This window comes from Engraulis encrasicolus, chromosome 8, assembly GCF_034702125.1.
Source record: "Engraulis encrasicolus isolate BLACKSEA-1 chromosome 8, IST_EnEncr_1.0, whole genome shotgun sequence".
Taxonomy (NCBI): Eukaryota; Metazoa; Chordata; class Actinopteri; order Clupeiformes; family Engraulidae; genus Engraulis; species Engraulis encrasicolus.
The window spans coordinates 25343793-25363706 of NC_085864.1; the positions used below are offsets into that span (position 1 = coordinate 25343793).

General features: G+C 43.8%; 1 protein-coding gene across 1 annotated transcript in view; it reads right to left on the reverse strand.

The window, feature by feature from the left end:
- Positions 1 to 19914, reverse strand: part of plch1 (phospholipase C, eta 1) — a 73669-nt gene that overhangs the window by 16872 nt on the left and 36883 nt on the right. Inside the window, exons 9-13 of the mRNA XM_063204565.1 lie at positions 19524 to 19695; positions 13758 to 13865; positions 10652 to 10813; positions 5653 to 5715; positions 5073 to 5170 (exon numbers count right to left, since the gene is read on the reverse strand). Coding sequence (XP_063060635.1) covers positions 5073 to 5170; positions 5653 to 5715; positions 10652 to 10813; positions 13758 to 13865; positions 19524 to 19695 — 603 coding nt within the window. The remainder of the gene's footprint in view (positions 1 to 5072; positions 5171 to 5652; positions 5716 to 10651; positions 10814 to 13757; positions 13866 to 19523; positions 19696 to 19914) is intronic.

The following is a 19914-nucleotide window of genomic DNA, read 5'->3' on the forward strand; positions in this document are numbered from 1 at the left end:
GGTACTGAACTGAGATGAATCCTTGACCTTTTCAGGTCAACTGTGGAAGTAGTTTCTGTTAAGTGCTGTAGAATGATGTCGTAATCACGTGGTTACGTCACGCAAGTCAGTCAGCCTACGGACACGGACGTAAACTGCATGTCTGTAATGTTGTGGACTTAGTTAATAAAACTTCTGAAATGATACCTGCCTCTGTGCCATTCTACATGGTGTCAGAAGTGAAACGACTTAACGACCGTCCGTTTCGTACTCTACATAGTCAGGTAAAGTGTTGATTAAGTTAGATGCGTTCATATCTTTGTTAGTGTGTGCGACACAGCGAACATTAGCAAACATGGCTGATGGCTTCCGTCGTCCGGACCCGCTCGTATTCGACGACAAAATTGCGGATAACTGGAGAATATTTGAACAAGAATATGATATCTTCATTGCGGCTGCCCACAGTGACAAGCCCGACCGAACGAAAGCCTACATACTCCTCAATCTGGCAGGAAGCGAGGCTATCGAAAGGGAACGCACGTTCACTTATGCACCTGCTCAAGTAGATGGAGAGGGAGTCGAGATCCGCCCAGCCGAGTCCCGGGAGGATCCAGAGTGTTTGAAGCGGAAATTCAGATGCCTCTGCAGTCCACAGGCAAATATCACAATGGAGAGACACGCATTCAACACAAGGAACCAAAAAACCGGTGAGACCATAGAGGCTTATGTAAGCGCACTCCGAAACAAGGCTAAAACGTGTGACTTTGGAACTTTGCATGATGATTTAATTCGTGACCGGCTTGTTTGTGGCATTAGCTCAGATAGCGTGAGGAAGATACTGCTGAGAGAGTCCGATCTTACAATGCTGAAAGCTATCAAGATATGCCAAATCAATGAACAAACTGAACAGCATACTAAACTGCTTGCAACAACGCCACGCAGCTCAACAAATGTGGATGCAATACGTCAGGACCGCAGAATGCAAAAGACAGCTAGTAGTAGTAGCAAGCAATACAAAGACCATGCCAGAGTGCAAAACATAAACTGCACCAACTGTGGCCATGAACACCCAGCGAAAAAGGAACTTTGTTTGGCATATGGGAAGCAATGCAATTACTGCAAAAAGCTAAACCACTTCAAGAGTCACTGCAGGTCAGCAGCTAGAAACAAGCAGTACAAGGCAGTCAACCAAATAGCACATGCAGACTCAGACAGCAGCGGCGAGGACTGTGAATCGTTCGACATCGATGGGCTCTCACCAGGCGGAAATGAAGTAAACACGTTGTCTGATGATGGTGTTAAGGACGAAATACACTGCAACATAAAGGTCAATGGCAAGACACTCAAACTGAAAGTAGACACTGGTGCAAAGTGTAATGTTCTCTCCCTGGATACATTGCTGTACTTGAAAAACACTGAAAAAATAAACAAAGACAACAAGGCGAGGCTCGTGGCCTATGGAGGCACAGTGATACACACTGAGGGGACTGTGTTGTTGAAGTGCCAGACAAGCGACCAAAGGTTCTACGACCTGCGTTTCCACGTGGTAAATGGTAAAGTGCAGCCTCTGCTAGGGCTGCCGGACTGCCTGAAGATGGACCTCATGACCCTGGGAGACCAAGTTTTCCAGGTGAATGTAGCCGGGCAGAGCTCTTCTCAAAAGTGGTTCGACGACTATGCTGAGCTGTTCAACGACGAACTCGGCTCACTCCCAGTGACCTACCACATGAAACTGGACCAGGAAGTCACACCTGTCATTCGCCCACCTCGCCGCGTTCCAGTTGCAATGATGGACAAAGTGAAAGCAGAGCTGGAAAACATGGTGAAACAAGGAGTCATCACACCCATCTCAGAACCTACCGAATGGGTTTCCTCAATGGTGGCCACACACAAAAAAGACACTGACAAGATCCGCGTATGTATTGACCCAAGAGACCTAAATGAAGCCTTAATGCGCCCCCACCATCCCATGCGCACGGTTGAGGAAGTTGCCGCCCAAATGTCTGGCGCGTCCGTGTTTTCAGTGCTTGATGCCAAGAGCTCCTTTTGGCAAGTCAAACTGGACCAAGCATCGTCATTCCTCACCACTTTTGCCACTCCATTCGGGAGATATCGCTACCTGAGAATGCCGTATGGTCTCAACGCGGCGTCAGAGGTCTTTCAGAGATCCATGGAGCAAATATTTGCTGGCCTCCCATGTGCAATAATAGTTGATGACATCATCGTGGGAGGGCGAGACCTCCAAGAACATGACGAGAACCTAAAAAAAGTGCTTGACAGGGCACGCAAAGTGAGACTGAGGCTGAACCCCCAAAAATGCAGATTCCAACTGAAGGAAGTCAGCTACGTTGGCCATATCTTCACTGAGCAGGGGCTGAAACCAGATCCAACAAAAATCCAGGCGATCACAGACATCCCGCCACCCCAGGATAAAGCTGCTCTGCAACGCTTCCTGGGTATGATAAATTATCTTGCCAAATTCATTCCAAACCACAGCAACATCGCAGCACCCCTCCACCAGCTCCTGCATAAGGACATAGCGTGGACCTGGACTGAACAACAACAAAAAGCATTCGACACTCTGAAACAGTTTGTGACATCACCTCCAGTGCTGCGTTACTGTTACTCTCACATGTGACGCTTCGCAGTATGGCCTTGGTGGTGCGTGCCTCCAGAACGGCAGTCCTGTTGCCTATGCCTCTCGCACGCTCACTGAAACAGAAAAAAAATATGCACAAATTGAAAAAGAGCTGCTCGCTGTCGTCTTTACCTGTTTCAAGTTTTACGACTACATATACGGAAAGCCAGTGACTGTGGAGACAGATCACCAGCCCCTGGTCTCTATACTGAAAAAACCCCTTCACACGGCGCCTGCGCGTCTACAACGCATGATGCTGAAACTACACAAGTTCAACCTCACGCTGGTTTACAAGAAGGGAAAGGAACTGCACGTAGCAGACACGCTATCACGTGCACCGAGGAACACCACAGCCTCACATGCCACCGAACTGGAGGATTTTGAGGTAATGACTGTGCAGCACATCTCATCCAGCCGTCTGGAAGAACTACGCACACACACAGCAACAGACAGCTCAGCAACATCATCAAGTATGGATGGCCAGATAGGTTGCACCAGGTACCAGACACAGTGAAAGATTTCTTCCCATTCCGAGATGAGCTATGTATAGAAGATGGAATAATAATGAAAGGCACAAGAACAGTGATTCCACAAACACTGCACAAGGAATATCTCACGCTGCTTCACAAAGGACACCCCGGTGCTGAGGCGATCAAAAGGCGAGCACGCAACATCGTTTTCTGGACTACAATGGTGAGAGACATTGACGAATCTGCACAGTCATGCCGCATTTGCACTGCCCTAAAACCACATCAGCAAAAAGAGCCGATGCAGCTACACACTGTTCCAGAGCTCCCGTGGTCAACAGTGGCGACAGACCTGTTCGAATGGAACAGCCAGCACTACCTTGTGCTGATAGACTCCTATTCAGGATGGTTTGAACTGGATCCTATCAAGATCACATCACAGTGCACAATTAACAAGCTGAAACGCCACTTTTCTGTCCATGGAGTTCCCCACAAGCTGTTGTCAGACTGCGGAACGCAGTACACAAGCCAAACATTCAAAGACTTTGCCAAACACTGGGATTTCGATCATGTAACCAGCAGTCCCGAGTATCACCAATCAAACGGACTGGCAGAAAGGGCCGTACGAAGTGCAAAACGTCTGCTGGAAACATCAAAGAGGGACGGCACCGACCTGTTCCTCAATCTTCTGAGCATCAGAAACATCCCACGAGATGGCACGCTGGGCTCACCTGCACAAAGACTCATGTCCAGAGAAACACGCACAAATATGCCAATCAGCAAGCACCTGCTTAAGCCAAAGTCAAAGAATGCCGAGTTGATCCACACCCACCTGTCAAAGAAGAGAGAAGCACAAAAAAGATTCTATAACCGTGGCAGCCGGCCACTCTCCCCACTCCAAAGCTCCCAAGTAGTACGCCTGCAAACAGAGAAAGGACATGACAAAATTGGCATCATCAAAAGAGTCACAGCCGAACCACGGTCATACCTGGTGGAATCAGGAGGCAAGGAATACCGCAGGAACCGGCGACACCTACTGCCAGTCACAGAGCCACCACCAACAGAACAAGAGCCACCAACAGACCCACCACTAGAGGGGACCAGTGGTGAGACTGTGCCCAGTCTCCCCGCATCTCCTCCCAGACAGCCTGTTGTGCACACTGAGCACACACCTGACCATGTCGGGGAGTCATCTCTCCCAACGGCTACTCAACCCTCCCCGGCCCGTTCCAGGTTTGGCAGGCTCCTAAAGCCTAACCCCAAGTACAATGACTAAAAACAAAGACAAAAGAAGAAATGCAGTGAATGAAAAAAAAGCAATTCTGTTGTGTCCCTACACAGATTCTGTTTTGTGTTAGTCAGTGACATTTATGTTTTTATACTAATGCTATTCTGTTCTCCCTTTACAGGTTCTGTTTGGTGTTATTCGATTACACTGGTGTATTCATACTAGTTTGTGTTGTTTTGGATAGCTTATGTTTGATAAGTGGCCTGTAAACCAAACTTTAGTTAATTTGAAATCACATCTCTTACATGGGGTTATTGAAAGCTATTTTGCTAATGGTTTAATTCATCAGGGTAGAATCCCTCTTGCAGGAATGTCATGTTTTTGCCTACCATGGTTCTATACTAAAGAAGAGGGATGTAGAATGATGTCGTAATCACGTGGTTACGTCACGCAAGTCAGTCAGCCTACGGACACGGACGTAAACTGCATGTCTGTAATGTTGTGGACTTAGTTAATAAAACTTCTGAAATGATACCTGCCTCTGTGCCATTCTACAGTGCCCTATACTAAGAAGCGGGTTCAGGAGTAAACCATGTTAAATGAGGACTCCAGACTCTTCTAGTAGATGTTTTACCTCTTAACTTATCCTGGGCTACTCCTGAAACAGCTTCTTAGTATACGCCCCTGTTCTCATCTCAGCCTGCTTAGAGATTATAAGCAGTAAAATCAAAGTAATTGTCCTCAGAGTTGTTATTATCACCTGTTGGGCATCCCGACCATCTCCCTTCCATAGACGTCCATGTTCCCGTCATCATCTGTGTCCACACTTTGGCACTTTAGCCTAGATCTTGAATTTCTCTGAAAAAACAAAACAAAAAAACAAACAAAACAGACAAACAAATAAATTAAACACAACATAACGCATTACACTAATACACCAATAATTGTCTCGCGGTAATGAAAATGTTCACACACTCTCAAACACAATTGCAGGCAATACATGTGCAAGAATTAAAAGAACAGTTATTCATGTGAAATGCATGTGTAAATCATACATATTTAACCCATTTTGACCTTTTTGGGAAAGAGTGCACTCTGCCTATTAAATCCTAAATATCTCAGCCTCTGAAGCACATACAAACATGAAATGAACTACATTTAAAAGCTAGGACCCTCGTTTTGCCTCAGAATGTGTTCATTCAGCTGTAACATACCCAGATTTTAAATAAAACAGCTCAACTCTCAAGAACCTGAATGCAGTGTATACTGTATGTGTCTCCAGGACACAATGGGTTAAAAGACAGGCAACATTTGAAGAGCAGGCTACTCTCTATACTCACCTTGTGCTTGAGGTTGCCCATCAAAGACCGGCTGTTGGATTTCTTCAGAGCGTGTTTGGAGTTCTAAAAAACATCAGAATAAAAATATTGGTGTTCAGAGCATCAACCCAAGAGTCTGTCAATGCCAGGCGACCCAGTATGAAGGCAGGAGAATTGTGGTCTACAGTATATTCACGAGACTATCTCTCATTAGAAGCCGCAATCCAGTACCACATACAGCATCTGCTCTGGCAACTTGGGCTGATTCTTAATGAGCATAGCTACTTAGCCTGGAGTTTATTAAAATTCACAAAGTGATTCACTGGCTATGCAAGTCTTATATGAGAAAAATAAGAAATGGACCACTTTTATAGCACACATACTGTACACACCTATAATTTTCATGAACGTTTCAGTAAAATCATATGTATATGAGTATATGTATATGTGTGCCAACTCATATATGAGGGAAATACATGTATATTTGACAGTATGTGCCATAGAAGACTTGTCAAAACCATGAAGCACTTTGTACATTTCATGCATTATTGAACTATTTTTTTCTGACACCTGCTTGATATTTGTTCAGGTCATTTAGAAAGTGTGGTACTGCAGGGTCTGAATCCAGGAAAACATATCACATACTACATATCATATCATATCATACCATACCATACCATACCATATCATATCATATCATATCATATCATATCATATCATATCATATCATATCATATCATATCATATCATATCGCAATCTACAGAGAAGTAAGGGGTGAGGGACACTTTGCAAAAGACATCGTCTTTTAGTAGTTTATTTCCAGAAATTGTGTTTTTCATTTACCACCACCATCAATTTTAAGTATTCTGGGAAGGAATGTACAATTTCCATACATGAATAGGTAGATCTCCATATTGAATTACCAGTCATACACATCCTTGGCTGCAAAACTTTGGTCAGACCAGTAAATAGCAGTTTATTATTACTCAGTACATTCATGAAAAGATCAAATTTGTGAATGGGCAGCAGGCTCAAAACAAACAACTAAAATTGTAGAAAAAGGAAAATATTCTCTGTGCTCACGGGAAAGGACTAGTCATAGCAGGCAAAGAAGAGAGTCACCGGAGCATCTTCAGATGTGAAAAAAATACTGTTTCATTGAGCAAGTGCCCAATAAAACTAAAATTGTATACTTGTCCAGCACGCTTTCAGGTGGAAGGGAATGCAAGTGCATTTGACGCAGCTACACTGGAACCACTAGCCAGGCTGAAAACTGAAAGGCTTTGTATCCTGCAGTGCTCACTCACACACACCGCTTTTACTTCCATGTCAGTCAGCCCAGGGCTGGGACACATGTTCTGTCCTTTGTTTCTTTGTTTCCAGCCTTCCTTTTTCTCTTTTTACTCTGTCTCAGTAGCTGCCTGCTTAAGAGTGTCTGTGAGTGCGAACTGCAATCATACAGTCCACAATAGGCAGCAGAATTAAATAAAATTCTTCAATGTTAACATAAACTGTACAAAGGCCTTTGATGTACAAACAGAATGAATTAAATAGTACTCTTGCTTTTCTCGACTGCATCTCTGACTGGAGTTCAAAGATGGACGCTAACAATGATCAGTGGAGGACTGGTCAAAGAAACAAAAGGGTTTAGAAGGCTGCGTGTGAATGAAGAAAAAAGAAAATTGCAATAGTGCCTCGCATATTTTATGCTGGACATGATTTCCGTCAAATATTTAGCTTCTTTTATAAATCTGTGCAATTCTTGTTTATATGCGTAAAATGGGAGGGACCTGTATTCTACGTATAGGAAGTATGAGTGCGGTTTCCATGAGCCATTGTGATCACATGTAGTACAGTATGACAATAAACCAATACAACACACATTTGAGCAGAGTGTCTGGGCAAGGTGCCATGCTCAGTGTACCCCAATTACAGCAAGGGAGATGAGGGAACAGTGTGTGGGCCAGGTGCCATGCTCAGGGTACCCCAATTACAGTAAGGGAGAGGATGGAGGAGAGCTCTGGTCGTTCACCACTCAGCCAACCTGTCAACATTGGGAATTACACCAGTGACCCCCTTGGCGGCAAGTTCACCTTAACCACTGGCCCGTGACTGCCATATAGCCTACACTGTAACAAATAGCTGTTTATTTACGGCAATTCTGCAACAGCATTCTACTGTTTTTCGAAAAAACAGACAACTACTGTGAAAATATTACTTTGAGTCACATATTGAGCATAAACAGTAAGTACTGCACAATAGCAGTATTTGCCATTGTAGAAAAAACTAGAGATGCACCGGATCCTGATTTTTAGGATCCTGCCGGATACCAGATCCACTGCTTAAGATCCTGCCGGATCCGGAACCGGATACCGGATCCTACAAAAGGGTTGAAACATATAGTCTACTCGCACACGTGGGCCCTTTTTATTACGTTGGCGCAAACTATTTTTTAGACTCATTGGCTTATTGCCACACTGCCTGCAATAGCCGCTTCCAAAGGGATTTCACTCCATGCAGTGATTGGGGTTGTGAAAGACTGAAAAGCCTAGGCTAGACATGCACCAGACCCTGATTTTTAGGTAACATGCCGGATACCGGATCCACTGCTTAAGATCCTGCCGGACCCGGATCCTGTGAAAAACCCTATTATGCTGCTGGATCCGGAACCGGAACCGGAACCGGATCCGGTGCATCTCTAGAAAATAACAAGTTATTTTAGGCAGCACCATTGAAACCCATTCATCCTCCACTTGTCCGTGATCACCATCAAACTTCAATACCACCTGAAGAACTGAAGTCATTCTGACTGGTTAAAGATTATCTGATACTATCAAGCATGATGAAACAATTTCTAAGGAAACTACAATACTTAAAAAGTTCTTGATGCAGCAAAGTGTGAGTAGCACATGCATTTTGATAGTGATGAAAGTGTGAATGGCTGAAACATTTTAAGAACTTGTAACACTCTTGCAACAAGCAGCCCCATCTAAACCAATCTGCTAATCAGTGCCTGGCCTCACCTGAGTAGGGCTGTTATGCCATTATTCAATTACGGGCGTCACCTGCCAAGGGACTGATGACTCTGGTCACATGGTACTCTTGCACCTGTATATAAATCTGGACTATCAACACTTCAGTTGCTTGCCTGCCTGCTGGCTGGCCTGCATGGCACAGCATAGCACTTGTTTGCCTACAAGCTTGCCTACAAGCTTGCTTACATGCTTGCACACTTTCCTCTTTGTGAAAGCTTGCTGTATGTGGCATCATTTGTGGCATTGTTGCATATAATGTGCCTGCTGCAAATTAGGCATTGCTTTGAGGGCTAGCTTGTAGTGCTGCTTGTTTGCTGTGCTACTTGGTGCAAAATATTTTTTTAAAGACTGACCAATACTATATTCATCATTGGCTCATCAAGAGATACAGTAAAAAGCCCACCTTGCACACTATCATTGTAACATAGCACTGCGTACTCTGAAATTTTATTCATGCCCACACTTTCAAAGGACCACCGCAAACCATTTTCTCAATACAGCATAGCGCCATAGTATCATGCTCAAGGCACTCCAGTCATGGTGAACGATGGGAGGGTGGGGTGGTAACATGGCCATGGTACCACAGTTATGGAGAATGATGGGTGGGGTGGGAAGTTGCCATGGCCATATTCATGAATACAACTATGACCCAGTATTTGCCTGTCATCACACAGTATAATTCAACTTTTTAACTGAAATGTACTGTTATTTTACTCATATTACTGCATAAATATTGTAGAGCACTTTTAGTTTAACAATACTAATACTGTGAACGTTCTGTAGAGTACTGTTATTTAACAGTTCAATTGCTGCTGAAAAAATGTTATATACTGTGATACATTAAACAGCAATGAGCTGTATTTGATTTTTGGTGTGAAATAACAGTAGAATTACAGGTAAATATAATTGCCAGTAACTGCCGTTATTTTGCAGGGAAATTTTCTTAGAGTGTATATAATATACGAGACTGCTGTTATATGTGTGGGAGGCATGCCCCATGATGCTCACTCATGACTTGAATGACAAAGGTTAGGCAGGTTATTGAAGTATATAAGCATTAATACTTGTCTAAGCATTTATACTACAATAATATGCCAATAATGCCAATTATTTTGTCAAAATTAGCTATCAGTACCTTGTTTACATAGCCCTTATCCAAAAAGCTTACACTAATCACAACCCAGTGGTAGCACTTCATACATGAGTTTCCTGTTTGTGAACAATCCTTGGCTGTGAGACCCTTTCTGTGCACGGTTCAACCTCTGATTGTTGGAAACTGCCGTCACTCAAAAAATGCCCCCAAGTGGTTGGCTACTTAGCATCTTGCCCCACATCACGAAAGTTTGTAAACGGAAAACTATAGAGTCTCAGCTTGGTGGGTGGGTCACACTGACAGGAGACAGCTCCTTGTACTAAATAATGTATTGTGTTGCTTGTGACACTCCCTGTCTGTCTGCCAGAGGGCTTCCTGTGCTTGATGGGACACCTTCAGCTACTATATATTGTATTGTGGTGCTTGATTGTGACACTCTCTGTCAGAAGCTATTATATATTGTATAGTGATGTTTGCTTGTGACACTCCCTTTCTGTCTGCCAGACTGTCTTCCTGTGCTCTTTTTGGCGTTAAGTACTCAAAGAAAAACAAGGATGTGTGCACCTGCTTCAATTTTCTAATAGGCCTGGCCAGTCAAAAATGTTATAGATTGGAGCAAGAGAGGAAACTGGTGAATCGTATTGATGTTTATAAGACTCGAGTCGAGTCAAGGATTGTAACTGAATTCGCTTACTTCAAAATGACAACAAATCTTGAACTGTTCGAAAAGAAATAGTGCACAAACAAAGGACTGTGGACCATTGATGACCGAAGTTTGGAGAGGGTTCCTCCCTTCTCGTGTAGAGGGGAGATGTAGGTGAAATATTGTATGTTATGAACTAACTGATGGTGAAATCCAATAAACGAGTTTTAACTCAGTCTCTCTGTCACCTTCTGGAGGTTCCTCTGGAGGCCTTCGCTGGTGGCGCGCAGCAGTGCCCGGATGGAGAAGCTGTCGGTGTCCTCCTTGTCCCCGATCTGGGCCTCCTTCAGCAGGGAGTCCAGCTTCTTACGGATGTGGGACTCCACCTGGTGATGACTCAGGTGGCTGCTCTGGGGGGGTGGGAAAGGGGCGGAGGAGGAACACGGGGAGGGAGACGACACAATTCAAGAGACAATACAAGATGCTTTACATTATTGCCATATGCCCATAGCCATACGTTTTCATTCATGACTAATAATGCTCAAAAAAAGTCCCACAAAGTGTTCCACAGAAAAAAAGGTAGGAAAAAGAGAGGAGAAGAAGAATCCGGACAAAACTTAAATCTATGGTGTTATATGGCAGCTAACTCCTTTGTGCAGAGCCTCTGTTACAACATCATTGTAACCAAAATAGGACACGCTCACCACTGTGAAAAAATGGCCTAATGCTGTGTGAATATGACGAGTCGATACAATACATTTTAAAATCAGTTCATATTAATTAGGTAGATATTGAGCAGCATATTCCAACTATTGTCCTTGTATAGTCGGTAGATGGAAATGTTCTCAAATGTTGTGGCAGAGGTGAGCCCCCTTCTCCATTCCTTTACATTGCTCAGGTCTACTTACAAATAATGGCTGCCAGGACTGCCATGAAATAGGGTGTGGCGTCACCTCTTGTCAAATGTTCTACCTCTATGTGCTATCTCCCTTGTGCATGCACACACAGATAACCTAACAAATGTTGTGCACAACGTTGAATCAAGGAGCTGTTTGGTGTTTGTTGTTTCCTGGTGGTTTCCCCCGTCCACTCAACTATTCGACACTATGACAGACTATCTCACCATTCATTTGTTTCTATATAGGAACATAACTACTAATTTGACATAATATTTCCTGTTGGAAGCACTGTATTCTGACTGTTAAAAAAGGCAATAATTGCAATACATTGCTCTAGCTCACATATTCTGCTCATATTACAATCCAAATCCACTGTTTCTGTTGTGGCCAATATAGTCATTATATAGCTAATTTACCTGATCACATTAAATTCCTTCACAACAGCACACTTAATAAGGACATGGGCTTTTTGTCTCATTCAACCATTCCCTGAGGACAGTGAAATAAGATTTTAGAGATCAACATTGACAAGCTAATCTAAACCCAATGAACTATGGAATATCATAAGGTTGGTTGATTATAATGAGAAAAATGTGTGAAAACATGCAGATAAAAATTTCAATTTCCAAACATAATTTAAAATCTTTTGAAAAGCTTTAAGAAACCATGTCAGGTGGCTCACACATAATTGTTGTCTTCCCTATTCACGTATACGCCATAATAACGTAAAATAAAGCTCCACACATGGGACCCTGATGAACGCTTTATCTAATTACTGTGCATTCAGAATCACATCTGGTATGATATACAATATCAAAGATGATTTATTATGGTGCGTAAAAATTACGGCATTGCCATTTCAACTCTGCTCACTCCACTTGTCTCGTTTATGCTGAGAATATGGCAATTCAATGAAAAAATAACCAAAAGCAGGTAAGGCAGAGAAAAGGAGAGAAGAGTAGAGCAGTGCCGGTAAGACACATTTGACACGTGACTGGAATTCACATGAATGATTTCTCATGTTTAAGTTATTTGAGCATTTTCCAATCCAAGATAGCTGTCTTCAGTGCAAATACCAGCGCATCTGTCAAAAGTCTCACTATAATACTTACTGTAGAATAATATCCATATTTCCAGTAAGTATGCTGCAAAGTAATAATTAGGGTGAAGTTGAGTAAATAAGATGACTATGGTGACTATTACTAAAGATAAGAACTATAATATACTGTATGAATTATACCGTATATATACTATATACTACAGGAAAATAAGAGATAACTCAAAAAATGAGCAAAAAAAGATGCAAATCCTAAACTTAGTTTGACACCACATAAACAACCGTGGCAGAGTCAGAGTTTTGTAATTCCTGATACGATGCTTTCAAGAAAAGCCACACAAAAAATGAACACACTGTTCTAGGGATAAAAGAAGGGCTGCACATACTGTAGAACCATGCACCAGCCAAAGAACCATCCTATACTGAGCACCCTGTATATATAATCCACTTACATGGCATTACGTAATGCATGAAACAAAGGAACCGCGGCGGCTTCCCAGAACAATGTCCCTACGCATGGATATTTCAGCAACATTTTCATAATCACTTTGTAGTTATTGTTTCAAACGACTCCTTTTGTGTGCGGCAAGACAGCCATTGTTCAGATGTACGTGCTATATTTGGATAGGCAGCAAAGCATTCTGGATACTTATCAGTCAATTCACTTTGCATTGAAAGTAGGGAATAGCTTGTCTGCTGAGCATTGTATATGCCAGCAGGGCTGATGGTGCAAGGTGTGATTTGCTTGAGAAAAAAAAAATGTTGTAGGTGTGAAGTACTGTATGTGAGAGACGGGAGAACAGAGGTTAAAAATAACACACCAGTGGGAAGTTAAGGATGCTACAGTGAAAAGCTAAACAGGGGATTGAGTGTGATGACAGACTAACAGGGAGCAGAGCAAAATGTTGATGGGGAGCCTGACACTTTTGTGTTTTTTGGGGTGGTAGTGTGTGTGTGTGTGTGTGTGTGTGTGTGTGTGTGTGTGTGTGTGTGTGTGTGTGTGTGTGTGTGTGTGTGTGTGTGTGTGTGTGTGTGTGTGTGTGTGTGTGTGTGTGTGTGTGTGTGTGTGTGTGTGTGTGTGTGTGAGAGAGAGAGAGAGAGAGAGAGAGAGAGAGAGAGAGAGAGAGAGAGAGAGCAAGAGAGAGAGAGCAAGAGAGAGAGAGCAAGAGAGAGAGAGACAGAGACAGACAGACAAACAGTGTGTGTGTGTGTGTGTGTGTGTGTGTGTGTGTGTGTGTGTGTGTGTGTGTGTGTGTGTGTGTGTGTGTGTGTGTGTGTGTGTGTGTGTGTGTGTGTGTGTGTATGTGTGTGTGTGTGTGTGTGTGTGTGTGTGTGTGTGTGTGTGTGTTTGTGTGGGGTCAAAGTTCGGGTGTCTAGTGTTCCAATTTGGCGACTTACGGTGCCGCCCCTCAGCTTGAAATCGTCCTCGATCTCATCTGCACTGTCATCGTCTGACACGTCCCCCTCTTCCGCGTCGTCTGACAGGTGCGGGGGCAGACGCTTACCCTACAGAGACAGACACAACCGCAGCAGAGAGAGACAGCCTCCATGAATTCCCTCCTTCTTTGACACTCCCAGTGCATTTTGAAGAGACTATCTATCTGCTATCGGTGATGGATACATCCATTTTGGCTGTCAGTAACAGAGCAGTCAGTCAGCCATGGTGGTAGGTGTTAAATAATGAATTAAATAAATTAGTACACGTCAAAATTGGTCTTCCATGAATTCCCTCCTCTGTGATGAGACAATTTCAAGAGACAATCTGCTAGGTTTGATGGATACAGCCATTATGGCTGTCAGTAACAGTCAGTCAGCCGTGATATGTGTGTGTCATATATTAAAATAATAATATAGAAACATAACACATTTTGTCCATTATAATGGTGAATCAAAGAATTGAACCTTTACATTCCTTCTACCCATTTGACACTTGTTAAACAGCAATTAACAAGTCGGTGCCTACCACATTGCAGACCTGCAAACACAGATGAGCATAAATTAGCAGATAATCTGGTAAATTTGTACTGTAGGTAGGTGGGAAGTACTCATGGAGCGTGTATTGGATAGATGTCAAGGTATGAGAATATGCATATTTTGCTGTCTCTGCTTCAAATGTCTTTAATCCCTAAAAGGAATAACCAGATGCACCCCTTCAACCTGGAGTAAAGACTATAGAGCGCTCGCTATTCTTTCTTGTTGTCTTTTCTATAATTTCTCTTCCTTCCCCTCTCCCCTTTCTCATGGCAACAGTTAAAAAAAGAATGAACTCCGGTGGCACAAAGTATGAGGTATGAGAATAAGCATAATAAGCAGAATAAGCATAACAAGGTTTGATAAGCATCTTTTGCTATCTTGCTTCAAATGTCTTTTCTATGTGTTCTCCTCCTTTCCCCTCTCTCCTTTCTCTTCTCATGGCAACAGTTAAAAAAGAAAGAATGAGCTCCTGAGGCACCTGATGCATTATCCTCCATCTGTGGCTCCGTCGGAAACCCAGTAGGCAAAAATAAATAAATAAATACAGTAAATTAAAAATAAGAAGAGCTCTTTTCCAAAATGAGATATATCCATTTTATAGAATGTTGGGAAATTGACATTTTTCTATTGGGTTTTCCATTGAATTGCATTGCAAAATGCATTTTATAGAGGTTTAAAAAGTATGTTCTGAAAACGTTTGAATGGCAAAAATTCACATATAGATTATAGGACTTGTTAACTGTCAATTCCAATATTAAAATGCAAAACGTCAAAATGGTGGATATAGCATTTTGGAAAAGAGCTCTTCATATATTAAAGGGCATAAAGGTAAGAACTAAGAGGCAAAGGCTAAGGTCTAAAAATATTTTTTTAGTCTGAATTTAAAAGTAGAGGTAGTGGGGGCGAGTCTGATGTTGGGGGGGGGTCATTGGATATATGTATTGGATAGATGTCAAGGTATGAGAATATGCATCTTTTGCTGTCTCTGCTTCAAATGTATTCTCTGCATGTTCTCTTCCTTCTCCTATCTCCCATCTCTGTTGTCTTTTATACATGATCTCTTTCTTCCCCTCTCTCCTTTCTCATGGCAACAGTTAAAACAGAATGAGTTCCTGAGGCACCTGATGCATTATCTCCCATCTGTGGCTCTGCCGGAAACCAGTGTTGCCAGATGTGTTTGATAAAATCCCGCCCAAAAGGTGCTAAAAAACCGTCAAGAGGCGCTACATTCCGCCCAATTTCAACAAATTGCATTGATTTCTATGGGCATAAAACTGCAGAAAAAAATGCCATATGGCCGATTTTTCTCGTTTTTACCCGCAGACCGCCATCCCAAGCAGCCCAACCACCCAATCTGGCAACACTGCCGGAAACCACAGCCAGCACATGTCAGTGCAGCAACATTGCACCGGGAGGCGTACCAAGCCTAATTTAGGTGGATACATTTATGTGGCATACACACCACAGCTGTCATTATGTGTTGGCACTCGGCACACACACACATGCAAACACAAATGGACAAACATACACACAGACACACATGCACACACGCAACGCACATGTTCTGTAGTCCAGCAGGGAAAGTGTAATGCCATCTTTATGTTGTAATATACTTTAGATGACTAAATGAGGCTAAACGTCCTTGAGATACAGTGACTGATTATTCTCTCTCTCTGTCTCTCTCTACTCTATTCTCTTACCTCCCCCTTGTCTCCTTCTCCCTTTTTCAAACACACACACACACACACACACACACACACACACACACACACACACACACACACACACACACACACACACACACACACACACACACACACACACACACACACACACACACACACACACACAAACCCAACCCAACCCATGTGCTGTCAATAGGAGATATGAAGACACAGGATTAGCAAATGAGCTCCCTTGAGGGCATTGGAATGAGTCTGTTTAAGTCAGATACCGCAGTAGTACCAATCACTATGTACTGTATGTACATAATAACATTGTGAACCTTGACGTACATGACCCCATCACTATACTGGGGGAATATATACTGGAGTCCACGGCACAATGACGGCACCACTGTCTTCCTAGATTAGCGTTTCTCAACGGGGGCGGTACAGCCCTCAGGGGGCGTTGGGGAGCCCTAGGGAGTAGGGAGGCATTGAGAAGGATACAGTACAGTTGAGAGGGGGCGGTTCTTGGTTGTCATTGGGGACATTAGTCCATTTACATTGTTTAATAGTAAGGGGGCGTTTGTGACTTGTGAGGAGGTCAAGGGGGCATTGGGAGGCTTATGATGATGTTCAGGGGGCGTTTGTTCAAAAAAGTTGAGAACCATTGTCTCCCTAGATAGTTTCTCCTCTGTCTAATGACTTATCAAATCCTCCCCTCTCCACGGATAACCTCCCCCTGTAGGATACTCTGGATATTGGCTCGTTATGAGTAAATATGGTACTCCACAGTTGCAGCAATGAGCCGAAAAGTTTCACAAGAGGTGAGAGAAATTGTTTTTTTTTCCGTCTCTCTCTGTTTCTCTATGTCAATCTTGGCACCCAATTTAATCATCGGTACTGTACGTGCTGCTCTGCTCTCCACCACCACCAACTGCTGAATTGGTGATGGGAAGAAGACGACGGTCTCTTCTCTTCTTGTGCTCTGACTGCTCAGTCTTGGCGTTGTTAAGAGACACAGCCTCATTAGGAGTCCCATGGGGGTGGCACAGGCTGGCTGCTGGGACCATCTGTCCCTCTACAGTCTACACCCTCCCTGTGCCGTGCCGTGCCATGGCAGGGACCACCCACGTACAATACTACTCATCTTTAAAGGACTCATCATCTCGCTTCTTCTGTGCCCTGTCTCCTACTTTCCATGCAGGCCTGCCGGCGGCCAGAGGGGAGGGAGGCAAACGGGTCTCTTGTCCCGGGCCCAGGAATGAGGGGGGGTGGGGTCAGAATTGGGCCCTCATGAAGTTGCGATTAATGGCTCTGTTTTATTTCAAAATAAGTTGGTTTGAGGGAGGGAGAATGTGCTATATTTGCTAGGAGGGCTAGGCGGAAGTGGGGCCCATTCAGAGATTTTTGTCCCGGGCCCAGCCAAAGCTGTCAGAGGCTCCGTTTCCATGCATGCTATTTATAGATCCGTTCTGATACTTTTTTCTCCCTGAAGCAGCAACAGACGGTGGGGGAGTGCATATTGAATGTAGTGGAATGTGTATATACTGTGTGGGGTATTGTGCCAGGAAGCATGCGGAAAGTGCCTTGAGGAATATTGTTGTTGCTGTTGTTGCTGCTGCTGGTGGTGGTGGTATTGCTGTTTGTTGTCATCTTGTTATGTCTGCCCATCTGGAACGGTAATAAATAAATGTTCCTGCCTGCCCAAGCATGTGTGGTTGAGCACACGTCTTTGTGTGTGTTTGTGTGTGTGTGTGTGTGTGTGTGTGTGTGTGTGTGTGTGTGTGTGTGTGTGTGTGTGTGTGTGTGTGTGTGTGTGTGTGTGTGTGTGTGTGTGTGTGTGTGTGTGTGTGTGTGTGTGTGAGTGTGCGTGCGTGCGTGCTTGCTTGCTTGCTTGCGTGCGTGTTTTGTGCACACGTAATGGCAAGTGGCCAAGCTATTATCCAGTCCTTGCACCTATTATCGCGTGCGTTGAAATCCTCTGTAACTAATACATTCAAAGATTCAAAGATTCAAGAAGTCTAGTGCCATGTCAACACAGTTGATGGGAATTTGTTGTGGCATATCCATAACATCAAGTACATATAATGGACAAGACACAATAGCAAAGCACAAGACAAAGGTATATACGTAGAAAACACAGACATAGATTATATAGAAGACAGATTTTGGCTATTTCTCCTAATTCATATTCTGTGAGTTCAATCTGTATTTAAAAATGTGTCTTTGTCTTTGATTAAAAAATCCACTCCACCATGAAAATGGGCCCTTGTTGTTTACGAACCGGGAATGAATAAATGACGCTTCTGAAAACGGGCACTTGAGCGCGGCACTTGACATGCTGTCTGTGTTCAAAGGATCTAGAGCATGCAACATCCTGGATGCACATTGTAATTATAAAAACATTAGCTCGCTACAAGGGGGGAAAATGGGACGAGGATGCGAAGTGTGAAGGAAACGAGTTGTAAAGACAGTAGATCCGTAAAAACAAGTGAGATGAGACACACCCATCGCCTTGTCGATATGGGCTGTTGAGCTGTGCAACAAATCTCTCCTGGGTCAGGGAATGTGAGCAGGTAGTTGATATTTTGAGTGGCAAAGGCAGACAGGCTGTCCCTCTTTCTTTACCTCTCCTAGTTGTATGCCATTTCAACAAAGCAGCCCATTTCGACAGAACACTGCAAAAAAAAAAAAAAACACGATGGTGTAGCGAATGGGGAGTGGAGTTGCCCCACCGGGACTCAAACCAAACTGGGGCTCTGACCACTACAACCAAAGGACCAAGCCCATTAAGCCTGGCTCAAACTACACGACTATCGCGCCGATTCTCGGCTGAAAACCCCCCTTACGACAATCGCTGGAACGTTACCCCCCAGGACCATCGCAAGCGATTGTCGGGACAGATTTCCTCGTCGTGAGCGACGTTCTAAGATAGAACTTTGGCAGCTCAAAGAGTCGCCGATCGCAAATCGTAGAAATCAAACGGTGTTTGATATTTGCGACTGGAAATAGAACGTCGGGCATTGTCTCGGTGGCTGCGAGCAGCGACAAGATTGACAGTTGCGATTCTCTTCTTGTGTGCGGTGCACCCCGACGCCAAAATCGGACACACGATCGCTAGTCGCGTAGTTTGAGCCTGGCTTTAGAATGACAGAACGCACCCACAACCCTAGTGATGGTAACTTCCTCCCAGATGGTAAGAAAAGAGAGCCATGAAAAATGAAAATAAAGTCTGCACACCAAGCTCCCGTTTCTGTTATTTCCGGAGCTTGGTGTGCAGATTTTATTTTCATTTTTCATGTGACTTCGCTAGACCTGCAACCAAACATTTTTGAGACGGACGTGTGTGTTTTTTTTCTTTGTAAACTAAGAAAAGGGAGCCACACAACACCGAACCAAAAGGCAGGAGAAGCGAGCAAGTCGGTGTGAAAGGCAGAGTAGAACACACCTGCCGAAACTAAGCAGAAATACCTCAGTCGTCTTGCTGCCGTTGTGCCAAGCTCTAGTGTGAATCTGGCCTTACCTTGAGTAGGATCTTGCCCCTCAGGCTGCTGGGGCTGGGCAGCTGCTTGGGGTCCTTCATAAGCGCTTCCTCCACGTCCAGCTTGTCCTTGAAGATGTCCCTCAGGTGCTGGGCTATCTTCTTCTGCTGCTGGATACTGCAGTGGTTCTCAATGGACAGGATGACCGGGTAGCTAAAAACACATACAGAGTTACAGGTAAGGTTAATGTTGTGGAATGATGTCATGGAATTTTGTTGTTGATGAAATGTGCAAGTGTTGTATGCTATGATTATGAAGCCAGGCCGTGCCCTCCTAGTGATGCAACACCTTCAGCGGTGCTCCTAGTCAGGCCCAGAGCAACACAATATTAATTCTGGGTTCCCCAAAAAAACAGGAACTCCTTCCACTTTG